General features: G+C 58.6%; 1 protein-coding gene across 1 annotated transcript; it reads left to right on the plus strand.

The window, feature by feature from the left end:
• The first annotated feature begins 3,182 nt into the window (after positions 1 to 3,182).
• On the plus strand, positions 3,183 to 8,285 carry LOC126050414 (regulator of cell cycle RGCC-like). Its single transcript, XM_049828282.1, has 5 exons — positions 3,183 to 3,308; positions 4,220 to 4,375; positions 4,969 to 5,049; positions 6,168 to 6,230; positions 7,618 to 8,285. The coding sequence occupies exons 2-5, from the start codon at positions 4,222 to 4,224 to the stop codon at positions 7,623 to 7,625; spliced, it is 306 nt and encodes a 101-aa protein (XP_049684239.1). The 5' UTR covers positions 3,183 to 3,308; positions 4,220 to 4,221; the 3' UTR covers positions 7,626 to 8,285.
• The last annotated feature ends 7,371 nt before the right edge of the window (positions 8,286 to 15,656 follow it).

The raw sequence follows: 15,656 nt of genomic DNA on the forward strand, positions 1-15,656 counted from the left end.
CATTGGGCTCTTTTCCTCTCTTCCCCAAGCTGAATCTGCAAGCGCCTGTGATTTCACCTTTTGAAACAATCTGAAATTTTCTGTGTTGAGGTTCCTAGACCCCCAGCGTCAGCATGGGGGGGTGGGTTGCTGTTGGGGGTGGTTGCTGGCTGGTTGTTAGCACCAACACCACCAAAACCGTCTGGGGCCACTCAGCACTGGAGGGGGTTTTACACCCAAAGTCAAGCTTAGAGGTCTTAAGAAGGGTGCAACAGGGAGTAGCTGGCAGCAGTGGGATCAGTTACTCAGATTCATGAGCAAGTGAGTAATTTTATAGTCAACAGCAAAGAAAGCAGGATCCTTTTTCTTATTATTTTTTTTTAACCCATGTGTCTCCCTTATACTGCTGATCAGGATACGCACATGTGTAAACATATCACATGGCATCATGTAACACTTATCAACTCAAGTTCCCATGGTAAGCAGAAAGAACATAAATGACTCAAAAGAAGTTCCTCCAAGCAAAGCATTGCTTTATTTGTATTTTGAGACCAGAGAAACTGCCTGAGGGCTTAAATCCAGAGAGGAAAGGGTCACACTCACCTGACATAATATTGCCCTGGTCTCTTGAAGCAGTGCTGGGTACCATGGAATCAATACTTGGTTTTGTTTGACCTAAGAAGTCAGTGAGAGTTCATCCCAGCTGAAAGGAGCCGTCAGATGAAGGAGCAGCGTTTTGCTGGTGATGGGCAGCACAGGTCGACCGGGAGAATGTTTCTTGCCTTTGGAGGGAGAGCAAGAGATGCGGAGCAGAAGCAGCCCAAAGCTGGCTGAGCATCCCTCACCACCCAGCATGAGAGGAACTGCCTGCGGTTCCCAGCCTTCACCAGGCTGCATCAGTCACCATGGAATATTCCAGACTGGGGCATGGCAAACCACAGCTGGGTCACTCCCACTGCGGTGGGTGAGCCTGCTCTAATACAGCTCCCCAATGGCATCTCGGGTAATGATGTGCAATATCGGCTGAATACTGGTTCTGCATTGCAAGGGGCAAAATCATGTCCTGCACCACCCCGCACTGGGAAGAACTAGGGACACTGCCAAATGCTGCTGGTGTTGGTTGATGGGTATGGCTACCCAGAACATGAAAAAATGGAGATAAACAGTAAAGATACTTTCCATCTGCAATAATGTGATAACTAGACTCTTCTCCCCTGTAATGCCTGCCCTCCTGTACCTATGGGAGCCCATGCAGGCAGCCAGGTTTTGTTGAAATTGGCTATCAGGAACAATTTCTTCACCGAAAGGGTTATTGAGCACTGGGACAGCCTGCCTAGGGAAGTGGTGGTCACCATCCCTGGAGGTATTTAAAAGATGTGGCACTTAGGGACATGGTTTAGTGGTAGACTTGGCAGTATTAGGTTTATGGTTGGGCTTGATGATCTTAAGGGTCTTTTCCAACGGAAATGATTCTATAATTCTACTCTATGAAATCGAAGCACCGTGAGGAAATACTGTCCCCATCCACAAGCCAGCAGCTAATGGCAAGGGGCGGTGAATGCTTTCCTCTGCTCTGTGGGAAAGATTGAAGGGTTCCCAGTACAGCCTGAAATCACCAGGCAAAGGTCTCTGGCTGACGTTCCAGTATTTGTTTTGCCACAAGCAGCGAGACAGCGTTTCATGGCTGAGGACCTCTTCATTCACCAGCTGTTGGTGCTGGAATTACTCAGCGCTGGGCTAAGCGGCGATGCTTGCTGCAGCTATCAGTTGTGGGAGTGTGTTGTAGAGTGTTGCCCAGACACAAACTTCTTGACTTGAAAACTCACTAATAAAGCTGAAGGAGAGAAGCTCGCTCGGATCATCTCGCTCACGGAGCCGCCAAGGTGTCAGCATTCACTGGTGGTTAGGTGCAGAAGGATTAAGAGCTAAAGAAAACCCCAGGCCAGCACAGCTAGAAAGCACACAAGTGCCCTTGTGTTCTCCAGAGGCTGTCATCTCCCCCTGTGACCTGCTCACCTGACCGGAGGACGCTCGCTTGGGCTGATTCAGAGCTGACAAAAAGCCTTGGGCTTCTGAATCCACCAAGGCATCCTAAATCTAGAGAGATGATCTACTGTGATGGTCTGAAGATATTTTAGGCACTTAGCGGCACGTAGCCCCGACAAAAAGCAAGCACAGCCTGAATCCGCCTTTTCCAAACCAGCACATGAGAATGAGGGAACATCTGCCTCTGCTGCATTCCTTCTCGCCCCCCCACCCCCCCCGACAGTTGCTGGGTTAATGCCACCAGAAGATCCGTTGGCTTTTCACTTGTGGCAGGGAAGAAAAGGTACGGCTCGTGAGTGCAGAGAAGTAACTTGTTGGGGACCTCTTATTCTTGTCTCCGGAGCTCTGTAGCAGAGGGCAGACCTCAGCAGAAGACACAAAGGCAGAAATGATTGTAGACTACGAAGCAGTATTGTGCAGCTGGGCCTGCGTGGGGCAAGCAGGCATAGGAGAGGTTAAAACACAAGAGGAAGAAAATCTACAGCAAAGCCCGTTCTGGCATGCTGAGAGGTGACTTTGGTACACAGAAAGCCTGAAGGAGGGGTGAGCTCTGAGGAAAGGAGGCGAAACTTGGTTGAGGGAAAGCGAACACAAGTGGAAAAGTCATCCTATAGGACTTCATGTTCTGGTGGATGGACAACGATGCAGGGAAGGAAACAAGGCACCTGGGAGGACACCTGAGGATCTCAAGAACAGCTCCGGCCTAGGGAGAAGCTCGCCTGGACCAGCCTCCAGCTGTGCAGAAGGGATCAGGGCCAAGGAGGAGGCGGGGGTGGCCGGAGAGATGCCGCAGCCGGCTTTCCGCCTCGGGAGATCCCCCGTGGCCGCCGTAGCGTGGAAGGGCTTTGGCCGCCGGGCTCCGCAGGACGAAGGGCCCCAGCCCCCGGGCATCACCCAGCACCATCAGAGCGTGGAGACGAGGCGAGCCCCGCGGGGGAGAGGGGACACCCCCGCCACGCAGACCCCGTGTCCTTAGGGAGACCCTGGCCCGGGCACGGACGGGGCGGGGGGGGGGGGTGACCCACGGAGACCGCAGGGGTCTGGCCCGGCGGGGACCCCACGGTCCCGTCCCGCCCGCAATCCGGCAGGGCGGGGCAGGGCGGGGCGGGGCCTCCAGGACGCTGCGGCCACGCCCCTCCCCCGCCCCGCCCCCCGCCCCCACCCGCGCGGGGCCGCCCCCGGGGCTAAAACCGCCGCGCCCGGCGGGACCCGCCGCTGCTGCCGCCCGCACCGGAGCCCGTCCGTCCGTCCGTCCGTCCGTCCGTCCGTCCGCCGAGCCGCCGGTGAGTGCCGTGCCGTGCCGTGCCGTGCCTCCCCAGACCCCCCCCGGGCCCGGCTCCCGAAGGGTCTCTGCACCTGTATCCTATTCCCCCCCGCCTTGCTGAGCCCCCCGTGGGCAGATCCCCGGGGAGCAGGACGCGGTTTGCAGCCTGCGGGACGGAGGCTCCCGGCTTTGGCTTGTGCCACCCCCCCGCCCCGTGCCGCCTGGGGTTCCATCGAGTTCTCCCCTGAGTTTTCCCCAGCGCTGCCGCCTCCACAAACCCACTGGCGGCCCCGTCCCGCGTGTGCTGGTTCAGAGACAGCCTGAGCCCAGGGCTGGCCCTCGCCCGCCTCCTCTCTGCCGGCTGCGCTGGTATTTTCAGCTCTCCGAAGCATCTCTGTGCGACCGCTCCAGCCTCGCCTCGCATCCCCGGGGACGGATCCAGACCCGGAGGGAGTGAGCGGCTCATCCCTGGGGAGCTGGGCTCGCTGCCCTGCTCCGCTGTCAGGCTGCGCTGTGCTGCTGTTGCTGGTCGCCCAGGCTCAGCGTGGTCCAGGGCCCCTGTTCAGCCCTGCCATAACCCCCCCGAAGGCAGAGGAAGAAGCTGGGTTCAGGACCAAGGCCCTTGCCTGCTTAGGACCAGCTCTTACTGGGTTGGGCCCCTGCTCACTTGTGGGATGAGCTGGAAGGATGGCTGAGCTGTCCAGGGAGCTGGATGTGCCCGGAGCTCGGGGGGGCGGGGGCCGTTGGGAGGCAATGTCAGCCCTGAACTTGCTGTACAGAGCGAGCGCTGGCAGTCTGCCCGCAGAGAGGGGGCCCGGAGCCTGGGTCTGCCCCCTCCCCAGCCCGGTACTGCTCCCGAGAGGCTTTTGCTGGGGCTGTCTGCCTGGTGCCTGCCCCAAACCCTTCCCTCCACTGACTTCTTGCCCCCAGCGATGGCTGATGAGCTCAGTGACCTGCTGCGGGAGTTTGATGAGGTGATGGAGGACTTTGACCGAGGCCCTGCCTGTCAGTATGAGCAGCACCTGGAGGAGCTGAAGAGGAAAGCGGGACACAGCGTGTATGACAGTGGCATCGATGAGCTGGAGAGTGAGTCCGGGGCTGGGGAATGGGGTCCTGGGGGAGGATGGTGTCCATCGGGATGGAGTTGCTTTGGGAGCTTGGGGGTTCCTCCACGGTAAAACCACGGAGCTTCCAGCTGATCCCACCTCTGAGTTACCCGCCCGACTCGTCCCTTGAGGGCTGGACGGGTAGCATGGGGTGATGACCACTGGATCCTGGCACAGGGCTTTGCCAACTGCTGATGGGGCTCCTTCTGCTGATGGGGCTCCTTCTGCTGATGGGGCTCCTTCTGCTGATGGGGCTCCTTCTGCTGGGTTGGCTGCTGCAGGACTGCACAAGGCTTGAGATTACCAGGAGCTCAGAGGGAACCAGTTGGCTGTAATAACCCTGAGGGGTCCCTGTGGCCATGTCCAGGCGGCCGCGGGTGCTGTTTGGCCTGGCAGAGGAGCTCAGTTCCCTTTTTCCAAGCATTCCTTGCAGCGGGTGGAGAGCAGATGGGCTGGCCAAGAGTGAGGGTGAACCAAGGACCCTATGCCACGCACATGATCGGACCCTGGTCCTGCAACTTGTTTATAAGGTGCCTGTAGTTGCGGACAGTGACTGATGCTTTGAATCTGCAGGTACCAGCACATCCCCAGGGAGCAGTCTTAATTCCAGCGAGGAGGACCTCAACACCCCTGCCAATGCTTACCCTTCCAAAGGTGAGGCTGAAAGAGCTGTCTGAAGGGCAGTACGCCAGGGCTTCCTTCTGTATGCTTGCCTTGGCTCAGCAGCGATGGGCTGCCCTGGGTGGGGGGTGCCAATGGGGCCCTACAGAATTTGGAGGTGGGAATGAGCCCTGGGGTCCCGGCGGGATCCTGGAAGAGGTATGAAGGTGGATTGGCATGTTTCCAGTCAAGGCTAGACTGAGCCAGAGGTCTGTTTAGGAGGGTCACAGCGAGGGGCTTTGTTCCTGACCTGGGAAGTGCAGGATTGTGCAGGGATGAGACAGCACAGGGAAGGTGAGCACCCTTCCCACCATGTATCGATCCAGCTCTGGCCTCAGCTAAGCCCTTGCTGACCGACCTCGTGTGCATGGGAGGATGTGCCCTGCCTCTCCGCTTTCCCCCACAGTGAGCCTGAAGTGCCACTGGCTGGGTTATGGGATGCTGATCTGCGTGATACCTGTAGGCACCATCCTACCCCCAGAGCTGGGGCTTGAGATCAGGAGCAGAGGAGGTGTGGGGTTTTGGCTGTGAAAGGCAGGGGGGGGAATGCTGCGTGTCTGCAGGTCAGAGTTAGTCCTGGGGTTTTCCTGCCAGTGCTGCCCTCAAGCAGTGTCCTTGGTGAGACCCCTTGCTCCTCAGCTCTGTAACTCCCAGCCCTGGTCTATGTGTGCACACAGGGGTGGGGGGAGCACCCTGCCCTGGGGATGGGTGATGCTAGAGCTGCCCTTAAGCCCCATGTGAGTGCGGGACTCCAGAGCCAGGTGGTGCTGGGCAACTGCTTGGAAAGGTTCAGTGCTGTTGTTTTGATGCCTTTGGCAGCTGGGTACAAGGGTGGGCTGTAATCCCACAGAGATGCATTGACCCACGGAGACGCTGTGCTCAGAGGCATTTGGCTGGGATTATTCCTGAGCTGTGCAGTGGTCAGGCCCCGTTGCACGCGCAGCCCTCCGTAACCCGCTCCCACCGCTGCCAGGCAGCACTTGGCTGGTACAGAAGCAGCAGGCAGCTGGAGCAATTGTGGTTAGAAGCAAGGGGCAGGGATCTTTCTTCTTCCAAATTAGAGCTGGTGTGGATGAATGGGAGAGACCTGACGGTGCGTTTCTCTCTGCTAGCTAAGCTCGGAGACACGCAGGAGCTGGAGGAGTTCATTGCGGATCTGGATAAAGTGTTGGAAGGTACGTACGCAGCTCTGATCCGTGCACTTCCTGAGCCCCAGCTACATCCCAAGCCCCAGCCCCTGGGCTGGGGCTTCTCCATTGCCTCTGGCTCGGCAGAACCTGGCCCAGCACCTGTCCTGGCTGGGGCTCCCACTGCAGGGGGCTTAGAGCCTGGTTTTGGCTGCAGGGGTGGAATTCTTCTGTCTTTTCTTCTTGGCGGGGGTGGGGGGGGGCTCATCTGGATCTCATCCTCCCATCCCCCTTGAAGCTCTTTCAGCTGGGGCAGAAATTCCACTGCTTGAGTGTCTTTCCCTCTCTGGTGCCTCAGTTTCCCCCAATGGGTGAAGTGGGGGTGGCAGTGCTGTCCTGGTGGAGGGGTTTGGGAATGTGAAGGCCAGGTTGGTCCTGATGATGAAGGCCTGCAAAAAACGGTGGCCAAACAGTGCAACCTGCAGAGCTATTGACATTTTCAGGAAGATGTACAGATGTTTGTGGCTCTTTGCCTACAGCATCCCTCCAACTGCTGCTCAAAGGCTTTTCTTTGCTATGGGGGGGAAAGTGAGCAGAAGGAAAAGAGTATTTTTCCTTGTGGTATACCCCAGCCTGGGAAAAAATTAGCCCTGTGGAAATATCCCATCTGGAGGGAGGAAAGTGAGGATTCAGCGTTGATAAGTACCACCTCGCACATGCCTGTGGTAGTGCCCCTTGGGGCGTGTCAGCACGGAGCGAAGCCGTGGGCAGGTCTCAGAGTGAGACTTCTGCGTCTGTGGAGTGGGAACAGCTTCAGAGAGTCTGTGCGGTGGCAGAGAGGGGAATCCCAGCCCTCGGGGAGCATGGATGGGTTGTAGTCTCCTCCTGCAGATGTTTTTCTCCTGACAAAGACAAAATGCTTGGCTGCATTTGCCCTTGGGGCAGGTGGTGATGCCATGGTGGGCATCTCTGGCAGCTTTATCCAGGCAGCTCTGCAGTTCTGCGAGGTTGGCTGGTCCCCAGTAGCTTCCTTGCTGGGGAAACTGAGGCAGAGGCCACACTTCCTCTCTAAAGGGGTCCCTGGGTGACAGGCTGGAAGCACAGAGAACTTGATTAAAAAAAAAAAAAAAAAGTATTTCCCCCTAGACAGGCTGCAAAAGTCACAGTTCTGAGTATCTGTTCCCTTCCCTTCTGAGTGTCCAAAATGACGTGACTGGGGGGAAGCGTTGCTTCTGCTGGCCCTGAGCCATACTGGGAGGCAGTGAAGCAGGAAGGGAACGAGAGCCCCCCCCAGCAGATTTCTGCTCTAAACCTGCTGCTGGTGATACCTGGGGAGGTCCAGTGCACTGTGCAGCCCTCCTCCCCCCCCCAGCAGTCATCTCACCAATCTTTTTTTTTTTTTTTTTTTCTTTTTCCCCCCTTGATTGTCCTGCAGAGATGTGAGATGTGGTTTTGGTGGTGAGTTCGGAGAGGAGGATCCACAGCAGATGAGCCCCGTGCCTCCCCGACGCACCCTCTGCTCCTGTGCCCCCATCACCCACCACCCGCGTAGGCGACAGCTCTCCCTTGCCACGCTGCTCCGCGCTGGGGAAAGGCAGTGCCGGCCACAAGCGGGGACTGATCTGGCAATGGGACGGGCAGCTGGGCTGTGATGGTGGCTGGGCCTTGCTCTGCTCCTGCGTGCAGGGCAGGACTCTGCCAGCATGAGATGGGACGAGCTCTCGCTGGGGGCACCAGGCTTTGCCCTGCGAGGGGGGGCTGGCAGCTCTTGTGACCAAGTGGGTTTGGGGGGTGGTGGTGGTATCTATGCCACTGTGGAAGCCAGAGGAGAAACCCTGGATGATTTTTAGGGAAGATCAGCTTTCAGCACATCAGTGAGACCTTGCTGTCCCCTCCTGGGACAGGAAAATCTGTTCCCGCAGCAGCGTCTGTCGCAGGCAGTGACAACCGCTGCTGGCCCTTCGCTTGGCACAGGTAGCCTCAGATAAGGCCCCTGCTTGCAAACCGAGTGCCTCTGCCCTGACTGCTGCTGTAAATACTGTAAAAAGGATGTTAGACACTGTACAGGGGGGATGTGTTTTTATAAACGGGATTTGAAGTCTCTGTGCTTGCATGTGTGTGTGTGTCCAGGCTTTTCCCATGGGCTCCTCTCTTCTCTGCAGCTGCCTGCAGGGGTGGGAGCAGGCATGCCTCTGCTGTGCCCTACCCCTGGGGTTGCCAGCCAGTGGGGCATCAGAGAGATGGGGGGGGGCAGAGGCCTCAGGGAAGCAAATTCAGCAGCATTTGTCTGCCTGAAGGGGAGTAGGGGACCCCCTGGTCCTCCCTGCCGGCGGTAGAGCATGGCGCAAGCTGGGCTACCCTCTGTCTGCGGCTGCTGTGCTCTGAGCTCTGACCCTGCCAGCACGGATGGATGGACGGACAGAGGGAGGGAGCCAGGTCTGCTTGGGGGGGGACATTAGTGAAGCTCCCTGTGTTGTGTCCCCAGGACTCAAACCCTCCTGCTGCCTTGTGACCCCCTGGGAAAATGCCCTGCCTGGCTGGGGCAAACCCCTGTCTGTGAGCTTGGGTCTCCCAGGAGCCGGCAGGGAGCCTGGCTGCGGGATCCAGCCTGCCTGGTGGCCCTGACCCTGCTGGGGAGCGGGGAGAGGAGGGCTGGAGCCGTGCAGCCAAGGCGGGGGCTCATCAGGAGCTCCAGGGTGGGTAAAATGGCCATGGCGTCTGCTTGGACATCCCTTCGCATGGGGTCTCGCTCTTGGACAGCGTGGGGGTGGGAGAGGAGGGCAGCATCCATCCCTTTCCGCCTCCATCTGTTAGGGGGGCTGAGCCGCTGCCCCCTCCTCTCGCTCTGGTGGGAGGAGGCCCTGGGGACCTGTTCCTGGGGTGCTGTGGGACCCGCTCTGCTCCCGTTCATACTCTCTTTTGAAAAGCCGTGTACTTTACCCTAAAGATGCGTTACAGGGAGTTATTTCTTGCTTGGCCTTAAAGAAACGAGAGGCGAACAAGGTCTCTTGCTGCAGAGCCGGGTTTGCAGCTGTGGGTTGGTTCCCAATGTGCTCTGAAAAGGCTGGGGTGGGTGATGCTGTCCACAGGCACTGCTCTGGGGGTCCCGCTTCCTAACAGACGTGCCCTGGGGATGCTTCCTCTGGTTATTGCCGCTTGCAGCAACCCCAGGAACATAGACCCCGGGGGATGTGGGTTTGCAGCCCCTCTGCTGTGGGTGGTGCAGGAGGGGGACTCCCTGCCTTGCTGGGTCCCTGCCGGGCGAGGGGCTGGGTGGGGGACACAGAAGGTGCTGCCAATGGGGGAACGGTCCTGGGGGGAAGCTGAGCTTGGAGTGAGATTCAGGAGTTGTGAGGGATGCTCAGTCTCACCCCTGGGTTTCCCTTCCCCAGAAGCTGCCCGGTGAGCAGTGGGAGGACTGGGAGGAGCTCAGGGGAGCGGAGGAACGTGGGGCTCTGCTGGTCTCTGGGCTGGCAGCGCTGCCCTTCCTTCCCTGTGATGTCCGCATGGCGCAGGGCCGCGTGTGGCTCTGTTGCAACTGTCTGAGCAGGAAATGAGGCAGTTTTAGCTTCTTCCCTCACCCCTTGGTTCATGGGGTGCTGATCAGGAGGATATTGGTCATCTAATCTGCCAGCCTGGGGCTTAGCGCTGCCGCAGAATCTGCTGAACACGTTAATCCTGCAAACTCAAGCGCTCGGGAGTGTGGTGGAAGCTTCTGAGCAGCCCCAGCAGAGCCCTGCGCAGGGCAGGTCACACACGGCGACGCTTTCTGCCATCGCTCTCCCCATGCTGCATTATGTGGCCGCTGATCTGCCTCCCAAACAGACCCCCCCGGCCCCACTGAGGGGCAGCCAGAGGATGGGGGTGGGAGCAGTGCGGTGGGGCCGGGGGCGGCGGCGATGCTCGGAGATGTGCCCGGTGGTGCTCAGCTGCATCATGGGGGCCAGAGCACCCCGCTCTGTGGGGAATCTCAGCCCACATCAATGGGACCAGGGCAGCAGGAGCTGCGGGGACTGTCCCTGACGTGCACACTGGTGATGGCACCAACGCCAGCGTCACTCGGGACATTTCTTTTTTTTTCCCCCTCTGAGTCATTGCATGCAGGCGTTTCGCCCTTGCAATCTGACTCCTGTATTTATTCCACCCACAGACCCTTTCTGCCTCTGGGCATCACAAGCGCCATACCAGCCTGTGTGGGAAGGGGATTTTTTTTTTTTAAGAGACCACCCCCGGCCCACCCAACAGCGTGGTCTCTGGCTGGGCCACGGCGATGCTCGGTGCTGAGCTGGGGAATCCCACGCCGTCGCCTTCCCTGGGCGCCGCTCGCCAGCTCGCACCAGTGCAGCGTCTGCAAACGTTGCTAAGCAGCTGCAGACATAAATACTTTCAAGCCCCAAATCTGCTGTGGCTGATACACCCCCTGCAGCAAAATAACAGACTCAGCGAAGTTCCAGAGGGGTTGTTTGTTGTGGGGGTTGCCAGGAGAGGGGTTTGGGTTTCACCCCAGTTTTCCTCCAGCCCCTCGAATCGGGCAGGCTACGTGGGTGCTGCCTGCGCCATGAGGCCGAGCTGTCCCGCGTTGCTCAGGATCCTCTCCAGGGCTCGTGGTACGTCCTGCACCCAATGTTATAGCTGTCCGCAGCTGCTTGGGTTGGTGCTGGGAGGACGGTGGACCTGGCACTGGGCACCCCAGAGTGCCGGTGATACATGTGGGTGGCAGGACGACACGGGACCTAATGCCAGCTCTGTCCTGCCCAGCCTGCACCCGCAACAGCAGCAATGGCGATGCTCAGCCTAAACCCCAGGGACAGCCTCATGAACGCCGCTGCAAGCAGACCCCCTTTGGGCACAGGGGCTCCAGCAGGTCCTCTAGGGACCCTGGGCAGGGATTGGGGACACACCTGGGCGGCAGAGTGCCACTGAGATGGGGGCTATGGCATCCACTGGGGGGGGACACAGTTGTCCAAGGGCTGTTTGTGCAGCCTGGGGGGACCACAGTCTCCCGGCCACGCTCACGGGGTGGCTGAAAACCCAAGAGCAGGGAGGGCTGAGGCTGACCGAGGCGCTCAGTGTGGAGAGCTGGATGGCCCCTGTGTGCACGTGCGGTGCAGGTGCTGCAAAAATAATCAGCGTGAACGAGCACGTCCTGCAACATGTCAGTTCCTCCCCTGGGGCCCTCTTTGCTCAGCAGATTGGAGGAGGCTGGACCAAGGCCAAGGGGCCGCAGGGCCAGGCTGGACTTTGTGTGGGGCTCTGCAAAGTATCTTGAGAGCGCTTTGGACCTTCCAGGGTGGGAATCCACGCTCCGGAGGCACCAGGAGCTAAGGGTACTTGAGGAGCCAGGGACGGTCAGCCCCTGAGCAGCACTGCCTGTGGGATGCTGCAGCCCCCAGCATCAGCTGGGAGCTGCTGGTCCAGGCTGGTCGGGATGCAGGCAGCAGAGAGCAGGGAAAGTGGGCTGCAGTCCCCCCATCCCACCACGGTCAGTGCAGACAAAACCCAGCCCCAGCCAGGCTGGAGCAGGGACGCGGTATCTGCATGAGGCCACCTCCAAGGCTGCCACTGCTTCCAGCCACGCGTTCGCCGCCCTGAATTCTGCTGCCTGCTAACTGCTTGCTTGTTTTCTTAGAAGCGAGAGCAGCGCGCGCGGGGCTGCCGAGGGACGGGAAGTGGCTAACCAGAGCCAAGGCAACTGCACGGGCCTCCTGCCTGCGCCTTTTTTCTTCAAGCCCAGCTGCAAACCCAGCCTCTCCAGAAACGGCGGTGGTTGTTTACCAGCAGAGCAGGTGCTACTCCAGCAGTAGGTCCCATACGCTCTTTTCATAGCGTCTTCGGTAAGCCCCCTCCTCCAGGCTGGAAGCATTCACCTCCTGCTGTGATGCCAGATCTCCTTGTGTCCTGGGGACGCGAACGGCTGGGCTGGGGCATGGAGGTGAGACATTTAGCAAAAGTGGCCACACAGAGGCTGGCTGGCAACCAGCTACCTCCCTCCCTTGCTGCACAGAGGGCAGCCAGAAACCTCCCTGGTGGCCACCACCAAAGAGACCACCTCTGGGCAGATGTTGCTTGTGCCTCCTTGTGTTCTTCCCCCCTCAGGAAGAAGGGATGGGGTGCCTTTTGCTGGATGGAGGTGTCCCTCAAGCCTTATGGGGAGGCAGGACAAGCACGCACATATCAGGGCTTCTGTCTGTGCACAGAGGCTGATGGAGCGGGACGTGGTCCCTCAGCCTGCCCAGGCTTGATGTTCCGACCTCCCCAGCCTCTGTGGGTGTAAAAAGACTCACCAGAGTTCCCCTAAAGAAATTATAGGTTGAATTTCCTTCATCGCACCCCACTGACTGGGTTAGCCCTGAGAAAGGCACATGAGGTGAGGTGTTTCTTCACTGAAATACCATGGCAAAGAGCTGTTGCTCTTGCTGAGCTTAAAACCTAGTAGCAAGTGGGGCTCGACATCTAACTGCAGAAAGATCTGGGTCAGGACCTCAGTAGTCCCGCCAAAAGTTCTTCATCCTCATGTAACCATGGTTCTCCGGTCCTCTCCCGAGTGCTGAGCTCCGCCAGCTCCAGCTGGGGTTTCTCCTCCAGCAACCAGGAGGACACTCGTGTGGTGCTGCCCAGGGCTGTGTGTGCTTGGGGACGCCTGTGCCACGCTGCGTTTCAGAGGGGAACCACATCCTTCTGGGGAAGGGAAGTCCCTGGCTGCCCAGACAGCCTGGCTGTGGTGATGCAAGAGGCTCTAACTATTTTGGGAGATAACCTAAGCCTGGGGATGCCGTCCGCTGCTTCCTTTCTTTCCTGACAAGCCCTCTCACGTGTTGAGGGGGATCTTTCCACATTTATGGGAAAGGAGAAGTAGGACCCTTGCATGTCCTGACTTAAAAGCGTATTTTCCAGTATGCTTTTTGGCTGGAGGTAGAGAGCTGTGGGGGGGGAGGGGGGCAGGCACAGCTCTCATTGTAGTTCACATTTCCCCCCCAAAAGCCCAGCTCGTCTCTCCTCACCAGCCCAGACCCCAGTTCATCCCATGCTGGTTTGAGGGTGTGAGATTCCCCCCTCCCAGGGCTGGCCAGCTGGCAGCAGCGAGGGGAGCGCCCGTGGGGGTCCCATCCTGGGGGGAGCGGGAAGGAACACCGGCTCTGCGGGACGTGACCGTGAGCTGCATCCCTGCTCCAACCAGTGCCTGAAGGACCACCCCAGCGTGAGTCCCTTCAGTGCTCAAATTCATCCCCGCAGCACACAGTGGGATGCCGGCTCCAACCCGCGTCCCTCCAGGCTGCAGAGAGTACTGGTGTCAACCAGAGCTGCGGGTCTTGCTCCTGCTTTACACCCTCTGGTCTGATTTCCACTACCAGTGCCCTAAGGAAACCCCAAGGATGTTCCCCACCCCTGGGTGCCTCTGGGCAGTCCCTGGGAAGGTCAAGAGTGACCTGGCAGTCCATGGAGACAGCACGCTATCCTTAAGAGCTACCAGGGCAGGCAATGGGCCAGGTTTGTCCAGGGTGGCCTGGAGGCTTGTGCCTGCAGACCGGGCTGCAGAAGAGGGCTGGGAGGTTTCCTCAGCAGTGGTGCAACTGGTCAGTGTGGAGTGGGTGCTTTCCCCCCCAGGGATGCCAGCATCCCCAGATGAGAGGAGACAAGCTTCTACAGGTCCTTGCTGAGGTTTCACCCGGATGGAGACCGAGATGGGTGCCTGCAGAGGGATTTTGTGGTGGTTTTTTTTTTTTCCCCCCTGGCTGCTGTTGCCCACTCAACCCCCACCTCCTGCTCGTCCATAGCGAACTGGGCTCTGACTTCATCCTCCAGGTATCCAAAGAGACAATGCCGGCGGTGGCAGCCAGCGCGGCATCCTGTCCCCTCGCCTGCCCGGGTCACTTCCCGGGATTGTTCTGTTCTGCTCGGACAGGGGCTGGCCACCGGCTGTCCCTGGGGATGGGGAACTGATGAGCTTCACGTGCTTCTCGGCCAGCGGTATTTCATTCGGTGGCAGAGCACGTCTGGGGCACGGGATGACGGCAGGGAAAGGTTATCCTGTCTCTCCAGGCTTTCTCCTGCCGCCTTTCCCTCTGCTTCGTTAGGAGCTGCCTTCCTGCTGTCCCCACCAGCAGCAACACTGGGCAGCCCTGGACTGTGGGGCAGGAGCCCGATTTCCATCCCAGCCAAAACCCTTTGGCTGACGTAGCTGAGACTGGCCCAGGTTGGGGCAAGTTCGAGGGAGAACAGAGGAACACAGCTGATCTGGGCCGGGCTCCCTGCTGGCTTAGCTGGCATTAACCTCATAATTAAACTCATTAAACTAATACCAGGAGGGTCCAGCCCTTTGTCACCATTCCTTGGCACCAAGCCTGCATTCAAGCAGGGGGCTAAGCCTGCAAATAACTCTCCTCAACATAATCACCCCTGATTTTCTGCACCCAGAGGCGAGCAGACTATTCATGAAATGATCTTTGGACTTGAAATATCTTTTTTTTTTCCCTTGTAGTTCTTTATGCTTTGGTTAGCATGATGCCCAGCCACATGCTCCTTTCCTCACTGTGTCCCATGAGTTTTTGCATCCTGCCTGCCCTACTGCTGTAGGGCATGTTTAAAGTTCAACTTTTTTCCCGTTTTGCTGTGATATTTGCTTTTTCTGGGGGTGTGTTCCTTGCTATCTGTTGGCTTCCAGTTGCGTGCTGGCTGTCAGTACTTGTAAGGCCGATGCTGGGTAGATATTGCAGGTAGCCACCGAAGGCAAATATCAGGTGGATGAAGCAGCAGCATCCTCCCTGCAGCCTCACGTGGTCCAGAGCATCCCTGTCCTTCTGCCCCACCTGGGTCAGCAGCTCCATCCCAGCACGGTCGCGTCGTGGGGTTGGATGAGAAGCCGGTTGCTTCCTTTCTGAGGATCACCTCTGTCTTTACAGCATACCCCAGGAGGGTACGGGGCTGAGCTGTCTGTTAGCAGCAGGATGAGGCCATGCCTTCTGCAGGCAGCAGCGGCAGGCTGCACCCATCATCTTGACCTCTCTCTGGGTGCGCTCTCCAGGTGGGGTGCCAGATCCAGGGTGTCCCAGAGCACGGCAGGGATGGCTCCTGGAGCACCCAGTGCTTTGGACTGGGGTCTGCTGGGATGAGGTGGGTGGGGAGACAAGGAAACGGCAGCGGCACGGGAGGCAAAGGGCAGCAGGTTTGTCACAAAACAATGCCAAGGGGCAAACCAGGGGCTGTGTAGGTGAGGTGGTGGGACGCTGGATGGTCCCAGCTCCGTTCCCCCTGCCACAGCCACGTGTTTCCAGCTTCTGCTATTTCAGGGCTTCCTGTTTCCCTGAACTGAGCGGCTTCCCAGCACGCTGGGGACAAGGCAGGCGGCTCTGGGGCTGGCCCTGCCTTTATGTGATGGGTCTGACTTTCACATTCAGCCAGGGGGATTTTTTTTTCTTACTTCTGGTGAAGCTCCTGGGCAAGCGGTGTAGAAAACAATGGGCAGGAAATCAGGGA

The sequence above is a fragment of the Accipiter gentilis genome, chromosome 24 (assembly GCF_929443795.1).
Source record: "Accipiter gentilis chromosome 24, bAccGen1.1, whole genome shotgun sequence".
NCBI classification, from domain to species: domain Eukaryota; kingdom Metazoa; phylum Chordata; class Aves; order Accipitriformes; family Accipitridae; genus Astur; species Astur gentilis.

Excerpts from the sequence above, each read along its gene's own strand:
- LOC126050414 (XM_049828282.1), top strand. The coding sequence starts at position 4,222 with ATGGCTGATGAGCTCAGTGACCTGCTGCGGGAGTTTGATGAGGTGATG. Across the intron at positions 4,376-4,968 it reads TGGCATCGATGAGCTGGAGA|GTACCAGCACATCCCCAGGG; the intron begins GTGAGTCCGGGG and ends TTGAATCTGCAG. Across the intron at positions 5,050-6,167 it reads CAATGCTTACCCTTCCAAAG|CTAAGCTCGGAGACACGCAG; the intron begins GTGAGGCTGAAA and ends TCTCTCTGCTAG.